We start from the raw sequence: 25,619 nt of genomic DNA on the forward strand, positions 1-25,619 counted from the left end.
GCCGGATCGCAGCCCGCGGGGCCCGCCGCAGCCATGGGCAACCGCGGCATGGAAGATCTCATCCCGCTGGTCAACCGGTTGCAGGACGCCTTCTCCGCCATCGGCCAGAACGCGGACCTCGACCTGCCGCAGATCGCTGTGGTGGGAGGCCAGAGCGCGGGCAAGAGCTCGGTGCTAGAGAATTTCGTAGGCAGGTAAGAGCGGCGCGCCCTGGAGCGCGGACTCCTCACATCTGGGTCCCCAGGGCCTCCATCCCCCGCCCCGACGGCGCGGCGACCTCGCAGACCCTGGCGCTGCACCCGCGGACCGCGCGCCCCCCACCTCCAGCCAGAGGGAGGCGGCCGTCCCCCTCCACGAGAGCCCCTCAGAGGCAGCAGCGCCCCCAGCTTGCCGGCAAACGGCGTCAGGCCACGGGCCACGGTATCACGCCCCCCTCATCCTCCCCATCCTTTTGGGAAGACAACGCTCTGCCAGGAGACCCTTGTACAGGGTTGTACCCCCTCGTACGGGCACCGAGGGGCTTGCATTGCTTCGGCTTCTTGGAGGGGCAGCACCCCCAGGGCAGTGCCTCCTACCCCCTAGGCTCTACGGAGGACAGCTCCCTCCCCGCACGGGAATTCCTGGACTGTGGCAGGGACACCCCCCCACAGCTCCTGGGAGAGGACATAGCCCGGTGGGCATCGAGGACCAGGCGCAACCTTCCCCCCATCTCTCACACACACACACACCTCTGCGGCTCCGGCCGCCATCCGTGCGCAGAGCGGCGGCGTGGGGGAGGCGCGGGCTGCAGGATGAGGAAGGGAAGGGGGTGGGGGAGAAACCGCTTCTGATCCTTTTCTGAGCAGCCGGCCCCTTGCTCCACCGCCGCCCCTGGGCGGAGGGCGCCTGTCAATGTCGTTCTCCGCTTGGCCCGGCAGAGGGGTGGTCATGGAGGGAGAAGGCGGCGGAGGGCAGAGATGACTAAGACAGGGAGACAGGATGGCGGGGAGGGGGGAGCCATTTGCAGAACCTAATCCCCCTCCTGCCTCTGATCCCACAAGGCGCTGGGAGGGCCAGGTGGCAGGGAGTGGGGGACCACCGCAAAGACAAAAGGCCCTGGGTTTAGGGGGGCGGGCAGTGTCGTGACCCTCCCAGGCTCCCCTAAGAAAGGGAAGGCAGAGATGGCTTTTGGGGTGCTGAGAAGGAGAGAGGATGGCGCTCTCCTGGTGCTGGAGGCCAGATGGGGGCTGGGCAGGAGGGGGAGGAGGAAGCGGCAGAGCCGACACTGACCCCTCCCACTGTCATCTCCCTCCTTCGCCCTCTCCAGAAACCCCAGCTTTCTTCCAATGACCTTCGTGGCTAAGGAAGCCACTGGCATGTGGGAGAGGGAGGCAGAGGCCCCTCCCTGCAAGGGACAGCAGTGTTGGGGAGAGACGTGCTGGGTCCAGGCCAGGTTCCGCTGTGAAACTCAGGCCAGTCACATGCCCTCTCTGAGCCTCGGTTTCCCATCTCTGATACCATTACTTGGACTGGATGGTCGTTCCTGCCCCTCTAATGACCTGGGAAGCCCAGTGCCAACTGTTGGGGGGTGGGAGAGGGAAGGGTCCTGATTAGAGCGATGTATCTGTGGGATGCTGGAGAGCCACCGTGGGGGTGGCCAGGCCCATCTGGTCAGCAGAGAGGGAGGCCGTCTGTCTCTCAGGGACCGGGGATGGCTCCCAAAGAACCCTCCCACTGCTCACGTGCCTCCCAGAACTGCAGAGACACAAGCAAGGGACACACAGATAGGCCCCTTCCCCAAGGCCTAACAGAGAGAGGGGTCTAGGGTGGGGCCCTGGAGCCAATAAAGCCCTGAGGCCTCAGCACTTTATATGGCACTCGTGAAATCTAGCACTTTACAGTGTACGAACTACACTCCTGCTTTTCATGCATCTAATGTGAGCTGAACACCTGCCCCGTGCCAGGCTGTATGCTCTGAGCAGGGGTGGGAAGGGAAGGCGACCTCAGCTCCCATCTACTGAGCCCTTCCACATGCCCACCCCACACTTCACAGGATGGCTCCAACAGCCCCATGAGGCAGGTCCCATGGTGCCCATCCTGCAGATGAGGAAACTGAGACCCCGAGGTTCGATGTCTTGCCTAAGGTCACACGGACAGTACCATGAGACTCCAAAGCCCAGTCTTGGCTGTGCACAGCCTCTGAGAGCCAAGCCCTGAACTGGACACAGGGACGTTCAGGTGTGTGGGCCTCCATTTTCCCCATCTATGGGATGGGGACACTGATAGCTACTGCCCTACCTTCCTGAGACAGTGGCTGTAGGTGTCCAGGAAGTCCCTAGGTAGACCTGACCCCTGCCCTCTTGGAGTTCACTGTCCAGCAGAGAGAGGAGGCAGAATATGGGCAGCTCAGCAGGCCAGCCCGGCCACAGCTGACATTGGGAGCTGTTTGCTTGTCATGTGGTGGAGCAGGATGTGGACTCTGGCCCAGGCGGCCTGGGTCCTCTCACTGCCCTCCGGACCCCAATGCCCTTTGACAGTGTCCCTGCGGGAAGGCGCACCAGGTGTCCACATGCAGGCCCAGGGTAGAGCAGGTGGAAAGCCGAGCTTCAGTAGGGCCCCAGCCAGTACTGCCTGCTCCCTTGTGGGCTCCCAACCTCTCCACCTAGGGCTGGGTCCCCAGACCTGTGAGCATGGTAACAGCCGCTCAGCCTCCTGAGTCTTCTCAGGAGTCAACCCCCGACGGAGAGGAAGTGGAAAATGCATCAGAGGAAGCAGAGGCGGCTCCAGCCTGGCCTGGGGCTCCTAGGCACCCAGGAGGACCCTGTAGTCAGCTCCGCAATGGCGGTGGCCCAGCAGCTCCCCAGGACCCTACTAGGATTTGTCTGGGTCAATGCTACTTCTTCATCCCCCTTTACAGAAGGGAAAACTGAGGCCGATCCGTTCAGTCATTTCAGCAGACATTCATGGAGGGTCCATAATGTGTCGGCACTGGGGCTTCTGTGGTAGAAAAGACAAAAGCTCTGCATTGCAGAGGTGAACCTCTGAGAGAGCGAACACAGGAGCACGTATGCGAAGATGCCGGGAGGACGTGGTCCGTGCTGGGGAGGGCGGAAGGGCGGCTTTCCACAGGGACCTCAGAGAAGGTCTCTAGGAGGGGGTAGCATCTGAGATGAGAACTAAGGGATGAGAAGCCACGTGACTAGTCCAGGAGAAGCATTCTAGGCTGAGGGAGCAGCAAATACAAAGGCCCTGGGGGCATGGTAAAGGATTCGGTGTTTGAAGAACAGAAAGGAGCCACTGTGGCTGGTGTTCAGTGAACACAGGGGACATGGCATCAGAGAGGCGGGTGGAGGCTAGATCTACAAGGTCCTTAGACTGTGGCGAAGAGTTGGCTTTGTTCTCATTAGCGTCAGAAGTTTTTAAGTAGTAGAGCGACTTGAGCTGATTCCAGCAAGTGTGTGACTTGGGGTGGGGGGTCAAGAGAGGGGACGGGAGTCAGGTGAGGAGGCTGCCGTGGTACGCAAGAGGTAACTGGGCCTTGACCAGGCTTGAGCAGTGGAGAGAACAGTGGGGTTCAGGATGTATTTTGAGGAAGGCGTCATAGGACTTGTCGGTGGATGTGGTGTGGAGGGTGAGGGAGGCCGGATCAAGGATGACTTCAGCACTGCCGGCCCCAGGTGGACATCGGGGCCATTGACAGAGCGTGGGAGGAGCGGGTTTGGGGACGGGATAAGATCGGGAGTTTGGTTTTAGACATGTTGAGTCTGAGATGTGGGGTGGGGTGGGCTGTGTGGGAATGCAAGTCGGGCGCTCAGAGGGAAGGTGGCTGGGAATATAAATTTGGAAATCATCCTCGCAGAGTAGATGAGATCATCATGGGGGTACATGCAGACAGAGGAGTGTGTGGGGGCCCCCAGACACCCCAGCATTTCGTGAGCAGATGCCCTAGTACCCGAGGTTCCGCTTTGTCTGACCCCAGCTGCCTACCCCCTGCCCACAATACCCATCCAGCGCCAAGAGCAGAGTGTCCTGGGATAGGCTTCAGGCTCCAGCACCCTGGCCTCTCACTCTGGTGCCCAGGGAGGTTGACAAATGGACAGAGCCCACCCTCCCTGCCCACTTGATTCCTGGGAAGGCCAAGGCTACTGGGAATGTGGCAGGGTGGCTAGTGAGTGAGCCTCTGCCCAGAGCCCAAGGGGCAGCCTGGGAGGCGAGGTTTTGCGTTTCCTTGCTGAGTCTGCCTACCCCTGCTCAGGCTCCCCATCTCCTCCCAATCCGCTTCCCCCTTTCTCCGCACCCTCATCCCAACACAACCTGGCGCTGGTCTCTGGCCTCTGGCTTGGTTAGCGCCAGCCCTTCCCATGGGAGACAGCCCATCCCTACTGCTCGGCTCTGTCTCTTTCTCCCAACACTTTGGGGTACACCATAGTGGTTCCAGTTCCCAGATTTGGAGACCGAGGCCAAAGAGAAATAGGGGATAACGGAGACGTCTTAGGTAGAAAGTCACTGACCAGAAGGACAGGAGGAACTGACATCTCTGGCACTTGCAATGGGCCAGGCCCTGAGGATACAGCTGTAAACAAGCCGGACCCATCCCTGCTCTCGAGGGACTCACAGCTGAGCAGGACAGACAAACTCTACATCACACAAAGAGCTGTTTTGTTGTGTGTTTGAAGAAGGGCATGAGGAGCCGAGTATTGGAGGGAGGGAGTCGTCAGGGAGCCGGAGGAGGCATCTGAGCATTTAAGTCTGGACCTGAGCAAAAATAGTTGGTCAGGCAAACGAGCAAACACGCTCCAGGTGCAGGTCTCACCTGAGCAAAAGCCCAAGTAACGGAGGCCACAGTGAGACCCAAAAGATCAGGAGGTGCTAGTAACCCCTGGACAGACACCCCCATCCAGAGAACCCATGTTGCTGCCTGCAGGACAGACACACTGCTCAGAGCATGCACCTGCCACATGCTGAGCCACGCCTATCGCTAGACTCCTGGGCCCAACCCTGACCAGAGAACATCTTCTCCAAACCGCCACCCCGCCCAGTGGAGCTGGGAATGAAAGGTGACTCTGGCAGATGGCATCAGCTTCTGCATCTGATCTCGGCGCCAGAATTCCCAGGCCTTGGCTGGGGTCAGAGGGTCAGAGCCTCGGGGTGGGGGTGGGGAACGAAGGTGATCAGGTACAGAGGGACAAGGCAGGAGTGGAGGAAGCCAGTCATGGGCACAGCGTTACCAGGTGTGGACTAAGAGCAGAAATGGAGGCCCACATGCCATATGTCTAACTATTCCATTTATAAATCAAGCCAAGGAATTGCTAAATACAACACATTCTGCCCTCCCACCTTGACAAACACATCTGCATGACGACCTGGGAGGCTGGTTTTCAGTTTAGAATTTCAGACTCCTTCAAGTTCCATGATGCGATGTTGAGGCACGGGGACAGGTGGCCCCTCTCCCCAGGTTACCCGTCTCTTCCCACTCCATCCTGTACCACAAGGGGCCTCCTGGGCTCACATGTGGACACCGCAAGCCCTCATAACCCAGCTTCTTCCACGGATCCAGAAAGGATTCGGCCTTGGCCCTGGGACTGCCTCCCAACAGTAAGAACAGCCCTTAGGAGGGCAGACCCTAGCAGTGGACTTGAGACTGCTTGAGAAGGAATTCCAGGGCACTCGAGTGTGGCCTAGGAGGGATGCACGGGCTCCAGCTGGGCCCCTTCCCTTGGCCCCTGGGAGCCCCTTGCTCCGTGGACTATGTCCTATTTTACTGATGGGGAAACCAATTTCAGAGCGGGGAAATAATTTAATGGTGGAGCTGAGAGTCCTTCGCATCAAGCTGCTGGTGATAAGGAATTAGGATCCAGATGTAGCTCCAGGTTGAAAGACCTGGGAACTGTTTATGATGAGCCAGCTGTTAGGCAGGTCAGGCTGTACCTAAGTATGGAGAGGGGCCCAGTGCGTGTGGCTGTGTGAGGGGCATCTGACTTCGTCTCTCTGAGCCTCGACTTCTTCCCCTTTAAGATGGGGAAACTGGTCATGCCAACTTCTCACAGCCCTGTGATCAATGAGAAGACGAAGATTTCTTAAATAGCATTATTGGGATATAATTTACATGCCATCAAGTTCGCAACTCAATGATTTTAAGTACATTTATGGAGTTGTGCAACCATCGTCACAATCTAATTTTAGAATACTTCCATCACCCCAAAAAGAAACCACATGATGATGCAGGTTTGAAAGCCCCCGGCAGAGTCCCCGGCCAGTGGTCAATGACCCATCAGTGTTTGCCATGGTTATTATTCTGAGTGATAAACGGTGGTGATCCCCAGATGTGGTGATGATGGTCGCTTTTTATTTTTTAAACGCTGTATTATTTTCTGAGTATTTTTAAACGGGAGAACATATAATTTTTAAAAGTAGGAGGCAAAGGAGAAACCCATTTTCCTTTTGAAAATATAAAATTATCAACACTAGGAAGGAAAGGAAGGAAAGAAGGGAAGGAGAAAGGAAGGAAGGAAAGGAAGGCGGGAAAGAGGCAAAGGAGAGAGGTCGGAAGGATGAAAGGGTACGACGTAGGGAAGATCATAAATTTTTTTTTAATAGAGAAAATGGTTGTCGTGGAGAAAGCACCAGACTTGGAGTCCGGAGCCCTCCCTGGGTACCAGTCCTACCCATCTCCAACTTGTACTATGACCTTGGGCAACACGCTTCCCTTCTTGTGCCTCAGTTTCCATGTCTGTACAGTGAGGAGGATGGTAGGAAAACGAAAGCAATGTGCAAGGAATGCCCGGTACATGCCAGGCTCTGTGCTGGGTGCTGAGGATAGGGTGGTAAACAGGACCAGCCCAGTCCCTGCTCACGGGACATCGGAACTGCAGGGGAAGCCAAAATGTTTGAACCTCTGCTGGAAATTCATGGGCACGCCTGGGTCCTCTTGGGGCAGCAAGAACAGAGAGGGACTTGTTATGTGGAGGCCGCCTCACTTCCTCTCAACTGTATTTCTTGGCCCACCTACTCCCTCGCCTCCACCCCAGCTCCTTGCATCGGAGGGCACCTCAGAGCCCACCCGACCCCTTGTCCCTTGCACTTCCAGGGACAAGATTTAGCTGGATATATCCTGGCCCACCACGCACTCCCCTAATGAGCCCCCAGGAGACCTACCTTCCAGTTCCCTTCCTGCTGTATCATCTGGTGACATGGCTGTGGGACCCCAGCCTGTGTTCTCAGACTGCTCAATAAGTTATCATAATTTGTAGTCCTAACAGCGACCCTTCGTGCAGGCATTCACTTCTATAAGCCTCACGGCAACCCATTTGACTGATGCGGGTGGAAACTGAGGCTCAGAGAGGCATGGTCATTTGTCCACAGGCACACAGCTCCTAAGCGGCAGCTCTGACATTCAATACCGGGCCTGTGTGACATCAGAGCCTGGGAAATAGGAGACTTATAAGGATGACAGGCACTGGGGACATGCTGGACCAAGCGTGATAGTTTCTGGCATAGTCTGCATTCAATGGGACCTGGGAACCAGGGGCCCTGAGCTCTGGCCCCAGATCTGAGCCACCAGACTAGGGCTACCTTTGGTGTACTTTCTCCAGACCCCTCTGGGGGTGACAGTGCCAATTCAGACAGGGAGCGTGTGGTGTTTGGAGGTCCTGAGAGGTGTTTATTTCATCCTCCCTGTGCTTCAGGTTTGAAGGTGCCTCTGCAGATGGCAAGGCAAGGCCTCCCTGGGAAACCACCATCTGCCCAGAATGCGTGGGGAGAGCTGGCATGTTACCTTCCATCCCACCCACACAGCCTGGTGTGTGAGGCTGGTGGGACCAACACTTTTCTCTGGGCACCTGTTCTGTCCTCCCTCAGGCTAACCAGGACTTGGGTGGGAGGTGCAGGGGCGGCACTGGCCGGAAGCTGGATCAGGCCCGTATTCCAGTAAAGAGGCGACGGGGCACTTGAACAGAGCACGGGGGACAGTGTGTGCAGGCGAAAGGCTGGAGCTGAGGAGCTGCTAGGCCTGAGCTGCGCTCCCTCCTTGGAGATTTGCTTGAGCACCTACTGTGTGCTGAGCCCGTGTCCAGCACGGGAATCTGGCAGGGAGTGAGGCTCTCGGCCTCGGCACGGGAACCAGCCGGTGCTCTTCACTGCCTCTACGGGCGTAGGTCCCATCTCAGTCACCTCTCTCATCACCGTGTGGCCTCACAGCTCCCTGCCCCTCTCTGGGCCTCTGGCCCACCCTCTGGACAATGAAAGGGGAATGAGATGGCCTCTGAAGCCTTTCCTGTTCAATGTCCATCATTTCCGTCCAACTTTTCGTGGTCAGAATCCTGAGATGATTCAGTGCCTGGAGGAGGTGATGCAAGGGGTTCGTCAGGATCTTGGGTTTTTTGCTGACACTTGGGAACCCTCCCGAGGAGGCGGCTGAGAACAGGGGGCGGTCCTCGGCAGCGCCCTTGGGCTGTTGAGCGCCTACTACGTAAGGGGCGTGGGCTAAGCTCTTTCTGTGGAAAGGCTCCATGAATCCTCCCGCAGACACATGGGTAGTGCGTGACTCCCGGTGTATATGGCACAAGTTCACAGCTGCGGACTTTGAGGTCCGAGAGTGAAGCAACTTGCCCTAGGGCACCAGGCCAAGAAATGGCCAAGCTGGGATTCGAACCCAGGGCCTATGCCTGGCTCTAGCTCCTAACCACTAAAGCAGTGATCCTTAAACTTGAAAGGGAACATGAAAATCACATGCGGATCATGTTTAAAATCCAGATCTCCTCCTCCCCTCCTCTGCCCCTCGGCCCCCTGAATTTCTAACCCAGCATGTCCAGGGAATATGCATTTAAACAAGCTGCCCAGGGAGCTCTGATGCCCTCCCACCATGCAAAGCCACAGCAGAGATGGGGCCCCTCCCTACCCGGTCACCAGCATCTCCACCTTGGCCCAGGAGATGCTGGTCTGAGGAGGGGCTCTGCTCCCACACATGGCCCTGCCCTCTAATCTCCGCTTCCCATAAGCTGCTTGTCCTTTAAGTAGCCCTGGGGAGCCAGTGACTTGGCACAGGCTGGCCCAGACCCCTGGCCACCCTCTCCAGCCTAGCCCTGGGCTCCTGGCACCCTCTCTATGGCCCATCCCAGACCTCTGCCCCTCAGGCCAGCCAGGGCCCAAGCGGGCCTATCTGTGCAGGGGTAGGCCTCTCAAGGAAGAGCTCCAGGGAAAGTCCGTGTCTCTGCGTGGGGGGCTCTCCGTGGGGAGTCCCATCCTTCCCAGCCCCTCCTGCAGTTTCTGTGGCAACTACTGTTGCCATGGTATTGCTGGGTGAGGAGCTAGTGAGGAACAGGGTAGACCCCTGGCCCCCATGCCCACCCCAAGCTCTGTAAGGAGAGATGTCCTATCCCGAATACTCAGGGGTCACCCTCCCAAAGGAGTCAGTAAAGGATGGGAGAGATAAAGAGAGGAAGTGCCCCCGCCCGCCACTTTGTCACCTCCTTCTCTGTGCTGCCTGGTGCACCTCTGTTCCAGCACATGTCACGCTGCATTGCATTATCTGTTTACTTGTCTGTCTCTCCCACCGCACTGTGAGCGGCTCGGGGTGGGAACTGTCTGACTCATCATCTCTCATCCCCAGGGCCCAGCACAGGGCCTGGCACAGAGCAGCTGCTCTCAAATATGTCCTAGACGGAATTTAAATGAATTATATAAAAAGCCAAGTCTGGCTCCTCGAGTTTAGTGAGCAGCAGGGTTTGATGGGGAAACTCCCAAGCTCTGGGGTCCAACGGGCACTCTGGTTTAAATCCTAGCTCTGTCAGCCCCTACGGGGTGACCTTGGACAAGTCATTCTACCTCTCTGAGTCTCGGTTGCCTCATCCGTAAAATGATAATTTCCATATCAGAGCACTGTTTGAGGACTTGGGGATTCAGTCAACATTTATTAAGGACCTCTTGTGTGCTAAGTCTTGTGCTGGGCACTGGGATACAGTGGTGGACAGAGATATGCGTGCCCAGCCCTCTGAAGCTCACAGTCTTGCAAAAGTGAAATGTACTTGCCTGGCACCTAGAAATGATGAATAAATGAAGGATTTCTCATCCTTCTTCCTGCATTGAAGGGGCCAATTTCTCCCCATTAGCCTCTAATCTTCCCAGGGGAGGGGCAGGGCGAGGACAGGGGACAGAGGAGGCCTCCTCGGGGCCCCAAGAGGAGGCCTTGAACCGAGAAGCCGGGGCCTACTCTGTTGTGCCCGGCACTCCCCACCCCCAGCCATGGGGTGCAGGAAGCTGTCGGAGCCCAGGTCAGGCTCTGGGCTGGGGGCAGGAGACTCAGGTTCTTGCTCGGGCTCTGTCCCAGGCCCGTATGAGCTTGAGTGTGTCTTTCCCCTTCCTGGGCCTCTATGCACCTCTCCGTGAATGGCGTGATGGCCCGGATCTTCACCGTCCTTCAGGATCTAGCCTGCTCCCCGCTTTCCTGGGTTCAGGGCAATCCCATGACTGTGCGTTCTAACAGCCTGATTCCTGGAGAGGCCTCCACCCTCAAGCTCGTGCCAACCTGGGTGTTGCTGTGGGGGAGGGGAGATGAGAAGAGCTGACAGGACAGAGTGAATCTGCACCCACAAGCGTTAGCTTAAAGGACTGCTGAGGTTGACATCAGCACAAGCTGTCGTCTGAGGTATAGACATCAGGTCTGGGGGCACAGGGTGACTTGGAGACCCCTCGGTCCAGTTCTTCAAGGGAGCTGGGACTGCATGGAGCTGAAGGGCACAGAGCTTTCACTGCAGAGTCAAACAGATATGGGTCCAGGGTCTGCTCTGTTAGATACTGGCTGTGCAACATGAACATCTCTGAGCCTCAGTTTCCTCATCTGTAAAATGAGGATGATAATGGCACCTACTTCACGAGGCTATTGTGTGTAGTCCATGAGATACTGCCCACAAAGAGCCTGGCATGCAGAAGGCACTTAAGAAGCATGAGTTCTTTTCCTTGCTTCCTTCCCCCATCCCCCTCATCCTCAACCCCAGCCAGATGGGGCCCTGGGAAGAGGAAGTGAGACGCTGCCCTTCCCCACAGCGGAAAGGAAGGGAGGAGGTGCAGCTCCGTTTCCTTGGGATCCATTCTGTGGCCACGGGACACTTATGCATGTGGAACACCCTGTGCCTCAGTTTCTCCTGGGTTGAATGGCAGTGGCTGAGTTGGGGCAAGAACTTCCTGTTGGCTCAGAACCAACATAAGCCAGACCTGAGAGAGGTCTGGGGACTTGGTCTTCTTGCCTCCTAGCAGCTCAGAGGCATCAGTTTTGTGACCCAGGGGACCTGGGGGATCTCTTTTCCACCTTTCTGAGCTGCAGTGCCCCCTTAGTGACCTGAAGCCCTTGGGCTAAGATGTGGTGGGGCACTTTGAGGGACTTCAGAGTCCCTAGTGGCAGGACAGGTACCTCTGGGACAGAGGGAGTCTCCTCAGTCCTTGACCCTCTTCCCACCTCAAACTCACTGCAGGGACTTCCTGCCCCGAGGATCTGGCATTGTCACCAGACGCCCACTGGTCCTGCAGCTGGTCAATGCTACCACAGGTACGTGCCCTCCTCCACCAGCAGTCCGGCTGGTCTCTCCAGCCCTCCACTCCAGCTCCAAGGAGCGGTCCAGCCTCGCCGCTGAACGAGCTTGCTGTGTGACTGTGGGCGGGGCTTCCCCTCTTCGAGCCTCGATTCCCCATCTGAACAGTGGGGATAAAAACCCATAACGGAGAGGAGGCGTTGTTGCGGGGAAGGAGAAGAAGGCAGTGTTTGGGGTGATGTTCTAGTCCCGGTGATAGATAGGATCCAGGTGACCCACCTCCTCTCCAAACCTCCCCACCCCACCCCGCTTCCGGAGCAGAATATGCCGAGTTCTTGCACTGCAAGGGGAAGAAGTTCACCGACTTCGAGGAGGTGCGCCTGGAGATCGAGGCTGAGACCGACCGGGTCACCGGCACCAACAAGGGCATCTCGCCGGTGCCCATCAACCTCCGTGTCTACTCGCCGCACGGTGAGAAGACCTGGTCCCGCCCCGCGCCTCTGGGCTCCCTCGCTTAGCCTTGCCCCTTAGGGCCATTTTTTTGGCCCCACCCCTTTGCCAGCGCCTCCTTGCGCGGCCTCCCCTCCTCCGGCAGACTCCGCCCCCACAACGACCCTTCCTCTGAGCATCCTACCCCAAGCTCCACCCTGCCTTGACTCCGCCCACTCCTGGCCACGCCTCCAACGGGGCCGCCGCGTTAGCCCAGCGCCTTTCCCTAACCCCGCCCACCTGCGGCCGCGCTCCCCTGGGGATCCTCTCTAAGCCCGGCCCCGTTCCTGAATCCGCCCGCCCACGGCCACGCCCCTCGCCTTGAGCCCGCCCTCTCTCTGCCCTGTCCAGTGCTGAACCTGACCCTGGTGGACCTGCCCGGAATGACCAAGGTCCCGGTAGGGGACCAGCCTCCAGACATCGAGTTCCAGATCCGGGACATGCTTATGCAGTTCGTCACCAAGGAGAACTGCCTTATCCTGGCCGTGTCCCCGGCCAACTCTGACCTGGCCAACTCTGATGCCCTCAAGGTCGCCAAGGAGGTAGACCCCCAGGGTATGTTCCCACCTACAGCCAGCGACGGTGCAAGGCCCCGGGAGTCTATCCACGGTATAAGGGGGTCTATTCGTAGAACCACCGGAGGATCTAAGCGTGTACCGGTGGGATCCAATTTGTGCCTTTAAAAATCATTTTGGCCACTCTGTAAAGAATGAATGGGGCGGGGGAGCCGAAACAAGCCCTGGGGGATGGAGGGAGTGGGGAGGTGGGGCAGCAGAGTGAGGGTGGGAGTGCGTGAGGCCTCCTCTGCGAATGTCAGAGCAGATGCAAACAACCCTCACTGCCACCTCCCAGGTCAGCGCACCATCGGGGTCATCACCAAGCTGGACCTGATGGACGAGGGCACAGATGCCCGTGACGTGCTGGAGAACAAACTGCTCCCCCTGCGCAGAGGTAGGCAGGCCACCCCACTGGCCTCTCCGTTGCCCTTCCCCTTCCCTCTTCCCCCCTTCCCCCACTGCAAGGCCAGTTGACCCCGACCCCGATGCTATCCGCAGGCTACATTGGGGTAGTGAACCGGAGCCAGAAGGACATCGATGGCAAGAAGGATATCACAGCTGCCTTGGCCGCTGAACGCAAGTTCTTCCTGTCTCACCCGTCCTACCGCCACCTGGCTGACCGCATGGGCACTCCCTACCTGCAGAAGGTCCTCAACCAGGTAAGGGCTCGGGCCAGAATGAGGCCTGGGGAAAACAGCGTGAGAACAGAATCATTTAAGTGTGTTTTGTGAGGGTGACCAGCAGAGGTTAGCATCCCCACTATGCAGATGAACCGATGAACCAGCTGAGACCTAGAAAAGCAAAACGACTTGCCCACCGTCCCACAGCGAGGTAGCAGCAGAGCCTTGCTGACTTTCCCCTGACTGGGGCCTGGGAGGGGAGCCCTGGACCACCCCACTCCCCCAGGATGGAGAGAGACCAAGGCCTTGTGCAGAGGGTGCCGCTGACAAGGGCTTGAGTTCGGAGGCCGGGATTGGCGTGTACATAGCTGAAGACCTTGGTTCCTTCTAAATCGGGGAGAGGCTGATCTACAGAGAGGGACGGTGATCCCAGGGGCTTCCCTAAGGTGTTTCTCCACCTGGACTGGGGCTTCCAGAGCTGAGGCGTGTGTGTGTGGATAGGAGAAAGGCAATGGGGAACACAGTGGGGCATGGGGCAGGACCGGAGAGTCTGGAGGCCACGGACCTGGGTTCTAATCCCGGCTTTGTTACTTACCCACTGAGACACTCTCCAGCGCTCTGAGCCTCTATCTCTGCATCTGTAAAATGGTGATAATGGTGGTAAGACCCTGTTCAATAGGTTCATTTTACAGGGTCAAGGTGATACTGTGTGTGAGGACCTAGCCAGAGTGAGTCCCAGGACTTGAGAAGGGGGCTCACTGGTGCATTTTGTGTGGCCCTCGTGGTGTCTAAAAATAGTAAATTAGTCGAAAATCAGGTAATTTGAAATAAAAATCTAGATTTCTGGCTTCTTTAAAAATTAAGTTATTCACTCATTAATTCAATGACCACCTACTGTGTGTCAGGCCCTGCCCTCAGGCAGCTTTTGTTCCGTTGGGCAGAGCTGTGGCTGCCGTCTTTAACTCTCTGCCTCACCACAGCTCCCCTGGCATCCTCCTCCCTGCCTGGCCCTGCGGGCATTCTGGGTTTGCGACCGTGGCCTTAACCCTTGTCTCGCTCCCACCCCCAGCAACTGACGAACCACATCCGGGACACACTGCCGGGACTGCGGAACAAGCTGCAGAGCCAGCTGCTGTCCATCGAGAAGGAGGTGGAGGAGTACAAGAACTTCCGCCCCGATGACCCAGCTCGCAAGACCAAGGCCCTGCTGCAGTGAGGCCCTCCCCACCTCTTGACTTCCCAGCCCTTCCCCTCCCCTCTGGGAATCTCAGCACAGGGCTCTCCCAGGGCCCCCTCCGTGGGCGGCTGCTGCCCCCTCAGGCCACACCACTCTCCCCTCCAGGATGGTCCAGCAGTTCGCCGTGGACTTCGAGAAGCGCATTGAGGGCTCAGGGGACCAGATTGACACCTATGAACTATCAGGAGGAGCCCGCATCAACCGGATCTTTCATGAGCGCTTCCCTTTTGAGCTGGTCAAGGTAGGACGGGCTCCCTGGGGACAGGAGGCCTCAGGACTCCCAACCCACCCGCTTAGGACTCTCCCATGTACACCTCTGCCGACCCCACTAGAGGCCCTGCTGCCCTAGGAGTGGGGCGGGCCCCCATCTTGACCTTCCGGGTAGCAGGACAGGCCCTGACAGGCCATCTCTCACTCTCCTACACAGATGGAGTTTGACGAGAAGGAACTCCGAAGGGAGATCAGCTATGCCATCAAGAACATCCACGGCATTAGGCACGTATTGGGACCGGGGAGGGAGACTGAACCCCAGAAGGCAGAGAGTCTAGTGCAGAGGCACAGGGAGTGATGAAGCAAGCATCTCTCAGGAAGGACCAAACGCCCTGGTCCCTAACCCCCTCAACCCTGACTTTCTGACTCCCAGCTCGGACAGCCTCCAGCTGGGAGAGGTAGATGGGAGGCCAGGGCCACCCCTCTCCCTACAACCTGCTGCCCTCCTTTGCTGTTCCTGGGAACAGGGCCTGGAGGCTGGACGAGCTAGGTAGAGCCCAGGACACAGGTGGCCGGCAGCATCCTCTGGGCCTGGGTGCCCTGCCCATCCCTAGGATAAGATAGCTCCCCCAGTTCTGTCCAGGTAGCTGCATAAAGCTGGCCAAACCATTGGGTAGGGCTCGGGGTGGAGCATCTAGACATTGGTCTGTGTCCTTTTATGATGCGACAGGCCTCTCAACCCTCTAGGCCCTCCATAGTCCTAGCAGCCCAAACTGGGCCCCATTCCACCCCACTGCCCTCCTTCTAGCCAACCTCAAGGCCTATGGAGCAGGAAGAGGGGCTGGGAAATAGATTGTTCCTTAAAAGCTTAGATCCGCTTCAAGGACCCATATCTACACTACGCGTTCTTTCTATAAGAAAACTTAAAGCACCGCTATGTGCCAGGCAGTGAACAAAACCAAAACGCTCCTGTTTTCATGCAGGTTTGATTCCAAGGTTTGGCATGGAATTTATAGACTGGCAACTGCCCTGGCCAAGGCAAACCCCATTCAGCAATTTTCATTTCTGACCATAGAACCTTTTGTATGAACAGACTCTTAAGAGGAAGCAGGACATAAACGCAGATATGAGCAGACCTTGTCTTGTCCCCAGAAGCATTGATGGAAAGTCCTTCCTTAGAATCCCTCCTGCCCATTTTACAGATGGGGACACTTAAGCCCAGAGAGAGGTAGTGGGAGGAGCCCGAGGGCAGAGCTCAGGGGGGCAGGGTGGGGCCCTGGCCTGGCACTCCTGGCAGGAGCTGGCCTGTGACCCTGCCCTTCTCCCGCTCCGGGCGTTCAGAACGGGGCTCTTTACCCCAGACATGGCCTTTGAGACCATTGTGAAAAAGCAGGTGAAGAAGATCCGAGAACCGTGTCTCAAGTGTGTGGACATGGTTATCTCGGAGCTAATCAGCACCGTTAGACAGTGCACCAAGAAGGTAACCTGGCGGCCGGGCCGGCCCCGCCTCTGCCCCATCCTGCACTGCTGCCAGGCGCTCCTTCCCCACGTCCCCACTGCCTCCTCGGCAGCATGTCCAGACCTCAGCGGGGCGGGGGAGGCAGGTGACCACAGACCAGGACAGGGCGACTCTCCGAGGGGGCCTCACCCACCCCCTGGCCCCCAGGCCCAGGAGACCAAGAGGTTACACACCAATGAGACAGAAATGATGGTGGCTGTTTACCCTGAGAGGCCACCAAGGCCCGCCCCCCCTCACAGCTCAGGGAGAATAGAGTTTAAGGGGACCCTGAGTCCCCTCCCTGCCCTCGGAGGTGGGTCATCTTTGGGGGCTCCGGGGAAGAGTCTTGGGGAAGCCTTGGCCCTGGAGACAGGTAAGCTACAGGACCTTCTTAGGCGCTACTCCAGGGGCCTGGGGTACCAGAAGGGTACAGAGGACCCAGATCTAGCAGGTGCCCTGACCCCCCGCTGTCCTTCATTCTCCCCATTCTCACCCACCCTCACTCAGGACCCTCCCCTTCCCTTCCATCACATTCAGACTTCCAGAGACAGAGCCTTCTTCCACCTGCTGTGTCCTCTGAGCCTCACACAACCACCCCAGGAGGGCAGGGCAGGGCAGGGCAGGGCAGGGAAACTCAAACTCAGGAGATCAAGAGACTCGTGCAAGGTCATTTTAGCTAAGAGGTGGCAGAGCTGTTACTGGAAGCCAAGGCTTTGGACTCCAAGTCCAGTGCTCGTTTGATTCCACTTCCCAGCCTCCCTTCCTTTCCTCTCCCCACTGCTGCCCTGGCCCCTCTCTATCACCACCTCCACTCTCTCTGTCTTTCCTCTTCTCTCTGTCTTTCTGAGCTGAGTTCCTCCAGACCCCGTTGGAGGAAAGGCAAAGAATGCCCCTTGAGGAGAAAGGGAAGGGCAGGAGTAGAGCAGGGAGCTGGAGAGTGGAGGTCAGGCAGCTCCACTGCACCTCCAGGAGGCGTCGTCTGCGCGGTCGTCTGGGTAAATGGAACCGCCTGGAGTTGTGCAGTGCGCAGCCTGGGCAGCTGGACGCAGCAATCCTAGTGAAGGTAGGGGAATCGTGCTGGCCTTTAGAGTCAAACGAATTCAAGAGGTGTTGGGAAAACTAGAATTGAACAGAATAGGCGGGTGGCGTTCTGGCCTGGGTCAGCCCCCATAGGAGGACCCAACGCTGTGACAGATGGCATCGGAAAAGAAAGAGAAGGCAGGCTCAGTGTAGCTGAGGAGCGAGGGGCCAAGCCCTGGGAAGAGGCTCTGAACTCAGCGAGGGACCTGGTACGGAGCAGGGGCTTGGTCCTTCAGAAGCCCACCCCCATACTCACAGAGCCCGGGGGGATGCTTGGCAGCACCCGGGAAGTGCCAGCCCCGGGTGGCGGTAGGGAGGGCCGGGTCCCACGCTCACATTGTCTTCTGTTCTCTCTCTTTCTCTGTGTCGGTGTCTCTCTCTCTTCCCCATGCCTGTGCCATCCTCCACCCCCGACCCTGGCCCTGCTTGGCTTATATTCCCTTCCTCCTTCCTACCCACCCGCCGACCTGTGGCTGCTCCTCCTCCTGACCCCTCCTCCTTCCCGGGTGCAGGACAGGTCTCTTCACACCTGACCTCGCTTTTGAAGCCACAGTGAAAAAGCAGGTGCAGAAGCTCAAAGAGCCCAGTATCAAGTGTGTGGATATGGTAGTCAGTGAGCTCACGACCACCATCAGAAAGTGTAGCGAAAAGGTACGGCGGCTGCCTGGGCGGGGCTGGGCCTGGCCATCCCCTCCTCACGGCCACGGCCTCCCGTGGGCAGAACCATCTTCTGAGCAGGCCTGGCAGCCTCTTAGCCACCCACATGGATGCCCATGCCGGCCAGGTGATTCCTGGCCCTGAGGTTTCATGCCGGCTTGTGACCCGGGGTCTACTTATACTCACAACCCTTTCGGGCACCCGTCTCTGCCAGACGACTTAGCTCCAACCCAGGCATCCTCAGTAGCCCCTTCCACCACTAAGAATGACAATGACATGATGACGATAAGGAGATAGTTTATTGAGCACCTACTATGTGCTTACCCTTGTTATCTGACCTAATCCCTAAGAAATACTAGTAGTATCCCCATTTTACGGATGAGAAAACTGAACCTCAGAAAAGAAAAGGAGAGTGAGATTCACATTCGGGAGGTGGAAGGAAGAGATGTGGGATCAGAGCCTACTGGGGTGGGGGAGCTATCCCAGTCCCTCAAAACCAATTTGCCTAAAAGCATATTGGATTACTCACTTTTCAGTAATCCATACGCATTTGGCAGGGTCAGCCTCTTTTGAGTTTTCTGTGACCTTTTAGATGCCTTTTTCTTCTTTGTCTGCTTTTGAGCATTTTGAGGATTTTTAGCCAGATTGTCTAAAGCAGTTCTTCTCAGAGACGTGCATGAGCATCAGTTGCCTGGGGGAGCCTTTCCAGAATTTAAATGCCCCCCTCAGAATTTAAACACCCACACGTACAGAAGCAGGCTGGACCAGAACCTCTGGGAGAGGGCCCGGCCTTGCTTGTATTTGAAAAAAAAACTGCCTCCACTGGGAAGATGGCGGCACATCTGCCTTCACTTCACGCTTCAAATCAGTACCACAGTTTCCGTGGCCCCTACACGGTCACGTGCAGCCCCTTCACAATGCTGTCTCCCTTTTGCCACTTCTGTGTGCAATGGGGGTGGACTAAGCAAATCAGCAACCACTCAGCTCCTATTCCAGGTAGGATAAAAACCTGGGCGTGACCCCCCCACCCCCACCGCCCCTGTTCCGTGGTGTTTATCATGACATCGAAGTCGTGGTCCCACCGCATCACGAATACTAAGCAACACGATCTTTTGGCAACCTTTGAAAAATAATCGAATCCTTTTACAAAAGAAGACAAGATCTAATTAAATTTTTTTTAAATATTGGTTTTCAGTTATCAAAGTTATACGTTCTCAGTGAAAGAGCATTGGGAGAACGCCAGAGAGTAAAAAGCAGGCAGCCCTCCCTTTCCAGAGAGCCGCTCTTGCGATTTCTGTACATTTTCTGCCATACGCTCCTTTTTTAAAAAAGTAAAATTATCAGTATCGATTTTGTTTCGCTCATCCATGACTCTTATGAGAATATTCAAACAGCACAGAGGAAGCAAGAGTCCCTATAATCCCACAACCACGGAGGGAAGGACTGCGAACGGCACACTCGTCCTAATCATGAATATATGCCAGTTTTAACCTAATAGGATCACACTACACACACTGATCCAAGAAAATTACATTCCCCTGTAGAGATGTGGCATATGTCATTTATATAATCAATATCATATTGACAGACATTTAGATTGTTCCAACCTTCTTCTTCTTTTTTTTTTTTTCTGTTACAACAGTACTTCAGTGAGCATCCTTGGAGACGTATTTATGGAACTTATCCTGTCGTTTCTTTAGGGCAGATTTCTAAATAATAGAATGGCCTGGTCAATGAACATGAGCTTTCACAATTTTGGTAACATTTAAAAACTGTGGAAAACTTTACTAAATTGCATTCCAGAAGAAAAGCAATAATTCTTATTGTAAATGGTAAAATTTTGGAAACCCGGATGTCTGTCAAGAAGGGACTGATGATATAAAGTATCATACAGACAATGGAAGGTTGCACAGGCATCCTTCGGCTATATTAAGGGTTCGATTCCAGACCACCGCAATAAAGCAAATATTGCAATAAAGTCACACGATTCATTTGGTTTCCCAGTGCATGTGAAAGTTACATTTACACTGTACGGTAGTCTTTTCGGTGTGCAATAGCATTATATCTAAAAAAGCAATGTACATACCTTAATTTTAAAATACTTTTTGCTAAAAAATGCTAACTGGCATCTAAGCCTTCAGCGAGTCATAATCTTTTTGCTGGTGGAGGGTCTTACCTTCAATTTGTAAAAAAAAAAAAAAAAAGCAATACCTATAAAGTGAGATAAAACAACGTATGCCTATACCCTCCACAAAGGTACTGTGAAAAAAAAAACAGGTTTCAGAAAAGAATGTATAATATTTGAGGGGAAAATCTCTATGAATGATAAAGTTCCAAGGCATGTTCACCAAATTGCTAACTATTACTTTAAGAGAGGGCAAGGGGCATAGGAATTTTTCCATGTCTACTTCACAAATTTTCATCATTTTCAAATTTCTTACAGTGGATCTATGATTTTTACTAGCAAAAAAAAAAAATCAACAAAAAAGTTTTAAAAACTTTTAAATAATTTTTTAAATAGCTTTGCCTTTTATTTAATGGATAATGATTATTTTTTCTTTACACGACAAAATTCGCCCACCTTGGTCTTTTTTTTTTCCTTCTCAAGTGTTCTAAGCTTAGCAAGCCACATCTGCCAGAGGTTTGAAAAATAATCAACTCTTAATTATTCCTAGCCCTGCTGGAATTAGTTTTCGTCTCTGGATGAAATCTAGAGTTTAAATCTAGAGTCAAGCATGCGATGTACGGCTCGACCCTCTCGGCAGCCCTCAGGATGCAAGTGCCATTACTGCCACATTTTACACATGGGGAAATTGAGGCTCAGACAGGGCCAGTCACTTTTCTAAGGACAGTCGGCAAGTCTGGCTTTGAACCCAGAGCCATGTGGCTCCAGGGCCTATGCCCCTGACCACTAAGTGGAGGGCTCCAGGCTGACTGCCCTGCCCAGCCAAGGACTGAGAGAGAAAAGTTCCATTTTCAAAACTGGCTAAAAGTCTTGGAAATGCTCAGAGGCAGCCAGAATGGAAAAAGATGCTCAAAGGGAACAGAACTTCTTAAAGGGGCTGAGGCTGCCCTGCCATGTGACACACATGGAAAACTTGACAAATGTAACATCCAGGCGGTGAGTGGGAGAACTGGTCATGCTCTTTGGCAAATTGCTCCCTCCTCCTCCTTCCTTGCCCACCTTCTCCCCTCCCTGCCCCTGCAACCCCACCCTGGAAGAGAGCATTTGGGACCACCTCCAAGGAGGCCTTCTGATGGCGGTGACTCAGTCTCGAATCTCCGCTCCAAACTGGAGACTTCGAGAAGGAAGTGGGAACCACCCTTGAGCCTTATGGGGCAGCAGGGTCCGCTGGGCCTCTTCGGCGGTTTGTTTGTTAAGACCTCGGTCTCAGGCTGCCCCTCCACCAGGTCCCTTGTGCTTGGCCATGTCAGCCACACCCTTGGCACAGCCACGGGACGGTGGGGTAGGGGGTGGGGGTGGGAGGATGTGGCATCTCTCACGTCTGCCTCTCCTGGGCGTTGCTTCCTTCTCCATCCTCTGTCACCCCATCTCCCTAGCCTCCATCTTGCCCTCAGAATCACTCCCCGTGACCCAGTCATGCTAACCTCCAGCTCTCTTCCCACATAGGGGTTCCACTTGTGGGAGCTGATCCAAGCATGGGAAGAGGGACAAAGAGTGGTTCTAGCTTCGCCCTTCCTGTGCCTCACGTGGCCACTGAGTGGGGAGAGGGGTCAGCAGGACCAGACGTCCCTGTGGGTGGGCTCTCACCATCAGCAGCTGAGCGAGTCTCTCTCCCCAAGGAGTTTCTGGTTCATGCGCCAGAGGGCAGAGGAACCCATGTCCACGCACCGCGGCAAGGAGGGAAAAGACATCCATCCTTCATTCATTCCCTCATTCCTTCAACGTGCCCTCTCTGAGCACTGCTGGTGCACCTGGCCCTTCCCCTGCCTTCAGGGCAATTACAATACAGTTTGATGGGGGAAGGTGACAGCGGGGCACAGAGAGGCCCCAACCCAGCTCTTGGGGTGGTCAGGGCAGGCTTTTGGATGGAGGTGACATCCAACAGTGTCTTGAAGGAGAATGAGTCAACCTGGGCTTTGTCCAGAGACGGGGCTGAGCTGAGGACAGAGTTCACAGGCAGAGGGGGAAGGGCTTACAGCAACTTCCCCTTCAGCCTCAGTTGATAAAAACTGGCGGGAAATGGATGGTGCTGAGCTCCTAACCCCAAAGGAGCGGGGTTGACAGCTTGGCTGGCCAGCCGAGGGCCAGACAGACACGACTGGGGACGATGGTGCCAAGCTGGAGCATGCAGAGGGAGGCAGGATGGGGTGGAGTCCACCAAGAGGGCCAGGGGCCTAGCCAGGCCCCCGCGGGGTACTGCTCATGCTGCTGGCACCCTCCCTCCGCATGCCCCCCGCACCCGCGCATGTCCGTGCCTGTGGCTGCCGCCTGTCGTTTGTGTGACTGCTGGTCTTCCCTTGCCTCCCAGCTCTGACAAGGAGCATTGCCTGTCCCCAGCCTGATTCAGGAGGCCAGTTGGCACCTTGGGCCCTGCCCTCCCCAGATTCTTCCTGGGTAGGAATTCCTTGCCCGATTCTCCTCCTGACTGTCCCTCTAAGCCTTTGAGAAGGCAAGGGGGAGCCCTGACGGTCAGCGAAAGCCTTGGAGCTAACGGACCCCAAGCCAAGTTCTCGGGGGCCTATGTCTGTTTCCAAGGCTACCACTGAGATGGTGGCCAGGAGCTAGCTAAGTCCGGGGCGTTTCTGCCCGTGAGCACCGCTCTCCGCCACCGCCCCCCCGACTCGTCCCCCAAGTGGCCCAGGTAGTACAGTGAAGAGGGCCTAGAACCAGGAAGACCCGTGAATTGCCAGTTGGAACCCATACTTAGGGGAAAGGGGTGGCCATGGCTTGGTGCCGTCAGCTTCCTGGGACCCCGGGCCTCTCTGCCCCCGCTCTCAGGCATTGTGTGTGACTCCCACCCCACGCCCCTGCACCCTGGACTCTGGTGGGGTATGGGTGCTCCCCGCCCATGCCCCCCGTGTACGTGGCTCTCTCCCCTCCCACCCTCCCCCAGCTCCAGCAGTACCCACGGCTGCGGGAGGAGATGGAGCGCATCGTGACCACCCACATCCGGGAGCGCGAGGGTCGCACCAAGGAGCAGGTGAGCCCGCAGCTCCTGCTTTGTCTCAGCCTCCTTCCTACGTTCCGACCTCACACCAGCTCTCCGCCCTTCTCTCTTTCTTTTTATTGTGAGAGAATGTATGTGTGTGTAAATTTGCACACGCATACATCTCTCTCTCTCTCTCTATATATATATATATCATGAAGGTTACTATTTTAACCATTTTTAGTGTGCAGTTTTGTGGTAGTAAAAATGTTCACACTGTTGTGTAGCCGTCACCACCATTCATCTCCAGAACCTTTTCATCTCCCTCAAAGCGAAACTCTGTCCCCACTAAACACTAACTCCCCATTTCCCTTCCCCCTACCCTTGGCATCCACTATTCTACTTTCTGTTTCCATGAATTCGACAGCTCTAGGTACCTCATATAAGGAGATGCATGCAACATTTGTCCTTTGGTGTCTGGCTTATTTCACTGAGCACAATGTTTTTACGGTTCATCCATGTCGAAGCGTGTGTCAGAATTCCCTCCCTTTCTAAGGCTGGATAACATTCCATTGTGTATATATGCATTTGTTTATCCATTTGGGTTTTTCCACTTTTTGGCACTTGTGAATAATTCTTTTATAAACATCGGTGTAGGAATATCTCTTTGAGACCCTGCTTTCAATGCTTGCGGGTATATGCCCAGAAAGGAATTGTTGAATCATATGGTAATTTATGTTTAATTTTTTTTTTTTTGGAGTGGGGAGGGGGAACCACCCTACTGATTTCTACAACAGCCGCGCCATTTTAAATTCCCACTATCTGATTCTCAACTTTCGGCAGTCTATCCTCTGGTCATTTCTCTTTGGGCCTCTCTCTGTCTGTCTATTTGCTGTTTTTCTGGGTCACCTTATACCTCTCATAGCTACCCCTCTTCCTTTTATTTAGTCATTTGTCAAATAATCATTCATTCCTTCATCGAGTCACAAACATTAGTGAATGCTGTCTCTGAGCTGGGAGGAGCAGAGATGAGCGGGCCCTCCTCATGGTCCTCACAAAGCTCCCCGGCTAGTCCTCTTTCCTAGTCCATCTCGGTCACCCTTCCATCGATGACCACCTCTGACTACTATTTCCCAGCCTCTGTCCTTACCCGTCGCCTTTCCACCATGGCACTGTCCCCAACCTCTCACATTTTTGTTGTCGATGTTGTTTTTAAATCCTTATGGATCTCTTTTTGATTATAACAGTGATAAATATTCCATAAAAGATTCAATCAGTATGGAAGTGATGAAATTACAAATGTTCCTCCGTTTACTCTTCCCCACCCCCAGTCCCTCCCACAAAATAACCATTATTAACAGTTTGGTGTGTCCCCTTCCAGGCATTTTTCCTAGGCGCCCACAGATTCCAGATTCCATCGTAACCATAAAGAACCACAATCCTGCTGTGTGTCATGCCTTTCTTCTCTAGAGATAATTGTAGGAGCTAACGTCGGTCGAGCACCTGCTTCATCTCACTGTGTCTTTCCCACTACCGTGAGGCAGAAACACTTCTTTGTGGCACTTGAGTCTCAGTGAGGACAGTCCCCAGGCCCACGGGGAGCAGCACGTCCTGCGTGTGCATCAGAGATGTCACCGTCATCACAACTCAGTTTTGAATCCCCTCACTCTTAAATCATTTTCAGTGAGGATCTTCCCATGTCAAGACCTAGAACTTGTCCTCATTCTTTGAACAGCTTTATTGTTCGGAGGGTGCCGTAATCTATTTCACCTTCTGATGGCCATTGGCTTGTTCTCAATTTATTTCTAGTATAAACCACACCACACTGAACACCCTGGTACATATATCTTTGTTCACTTGATGAGTTTACCTGTGAGATAGAAGTGAATATGTGCATTTTAATGTTAAATATTGCCACATTGCCCTCCAAGAAGGTGATACTAATTTACACTTTCACTAATAGCATGTGAGAGAATTCATCTTTTCGCAATTATGCCTGCACTGATCATTACCAGTATTTATTGTTAAATTGATAGGTGGTAAAAGGGTCTCACGGTTTTAACTTACATTTCTTTATTAATGAGGGTGAACATTTTTTACATATCTTTGTTGGTTATATATATTTCTTCTACGAATTACCCACTCATGTTTTTTGACTGTTTTGATTTGTTTCTGGTCTTTCACGTATTGGTTTGTAGGAACTCTTTATTTGTTATGGATGCTATTATGTATGCACATATACATTGATTATGGATTATGGATTTATTTATTTAATATGGATTTTATATGTGTTGCAAGTATGTTTCTCCCAGCTTTTCATGCATTAAAACTTTGGGGTATCTTTTCCACTTGCCTCCTGACCTGTGCATCCTTGAAGGTCATGCTTCTCATTGATATTGAGCTGGCTTACATGAATACCAACCACGAGGACTTCATAGGCTTTGCCAAGTGAGTGGTCCCTGGGCAGAGAGAGTGACACCTCATAGGAGGGAGGGAGGGAAAGACAGATAGACAGATAGACAGACGGACAGACGGACAGACAGACAGACAGACAGACGGACAGACCCCAGGCCTTCTGGGTTAACCCTCTGGGTTCGGTACCCACTGCGCAGTGGTAATGGAGCTGGGCCTCTCGAGAGAGGTTCTGAGACTCTTCTCT

At 54.7% G+C, this 25,619-nt stretch overlaps 1 protein-coding gene across 4 annotated transcripts in view; it reads left to right on the forward strand.

The window, feature by feature from the left end:
- The first annotated feature begins 7 nt into the window (after positions 1-7).
- The window catches only part of DNM1 (dynamin 1), a 41,235-nt gene continuing 15,623 nt past the window's right edge, over positions 8-25,619 (forward strand). For 3 of the 4 annotated variants that reach the window (XM_006918011.3, XM_006918017.3, XM_025051300.1), the window contains exons 1-12: positions 8-194; positions 11,445-11,518; positions 11,823-11,972; positions 12,342-12,545; positions 12,843-12,941; positions 13,046-13,206; positions 14,237-14,379; positions 14,510-14,645; positions 14,832-14,899; positions 15,956-16,094; positions 22,928-23,014; positions 25,338-25,408. In XM_006918011.3, coding sequence (XP_006918073.1) covers positions 34-194; positions 11,445-11,518; positions 11,823-11,972; positions 12,342-12,545; positions 12,843-12,941; positions 13,046-13,206; positions 14,237-14,379; positions 14,510-14,645; positions 14,832-14,899; positions 15,956-16,094; positions 22,928-23,014; positions 25,338-25,408 — 1,493 coding nt within the window. In that variant the 5' untranslated portion in view covers positions 8-33. Of the gene's footprint in view, positions 195-11,444; positions 11,519-11,822; positions 11,973-12,341; positions 12,546-12,842; positions 12,942-13,045; positions 13,207-14,236; positions 14,380-14,509; positions 14,646-14,831; positions 14,900-15,955; positions 16,095-17,704; positions 17,844-22,927; positions 23,015-25,337; positions 25,409-25,619 lie in introns of all 4 variants that reach the window. The other variant, XM_006918012.3, reaches the window with a different exon arrangement.

This window comes from Pteropus alecto, unplaced genomic scaffold (assembly GCF_000325575.1).
Source record: "Pteropus alecto unplaced genomic scaffold, ASM32557v1 scaffold67, whole genome shotgun sequence".
NCBI lineage: Eukaryota > Metazoa > Chordata > Mammalia > Chiroptera > Pteropodidae > Pteropus > Pteropus alecto.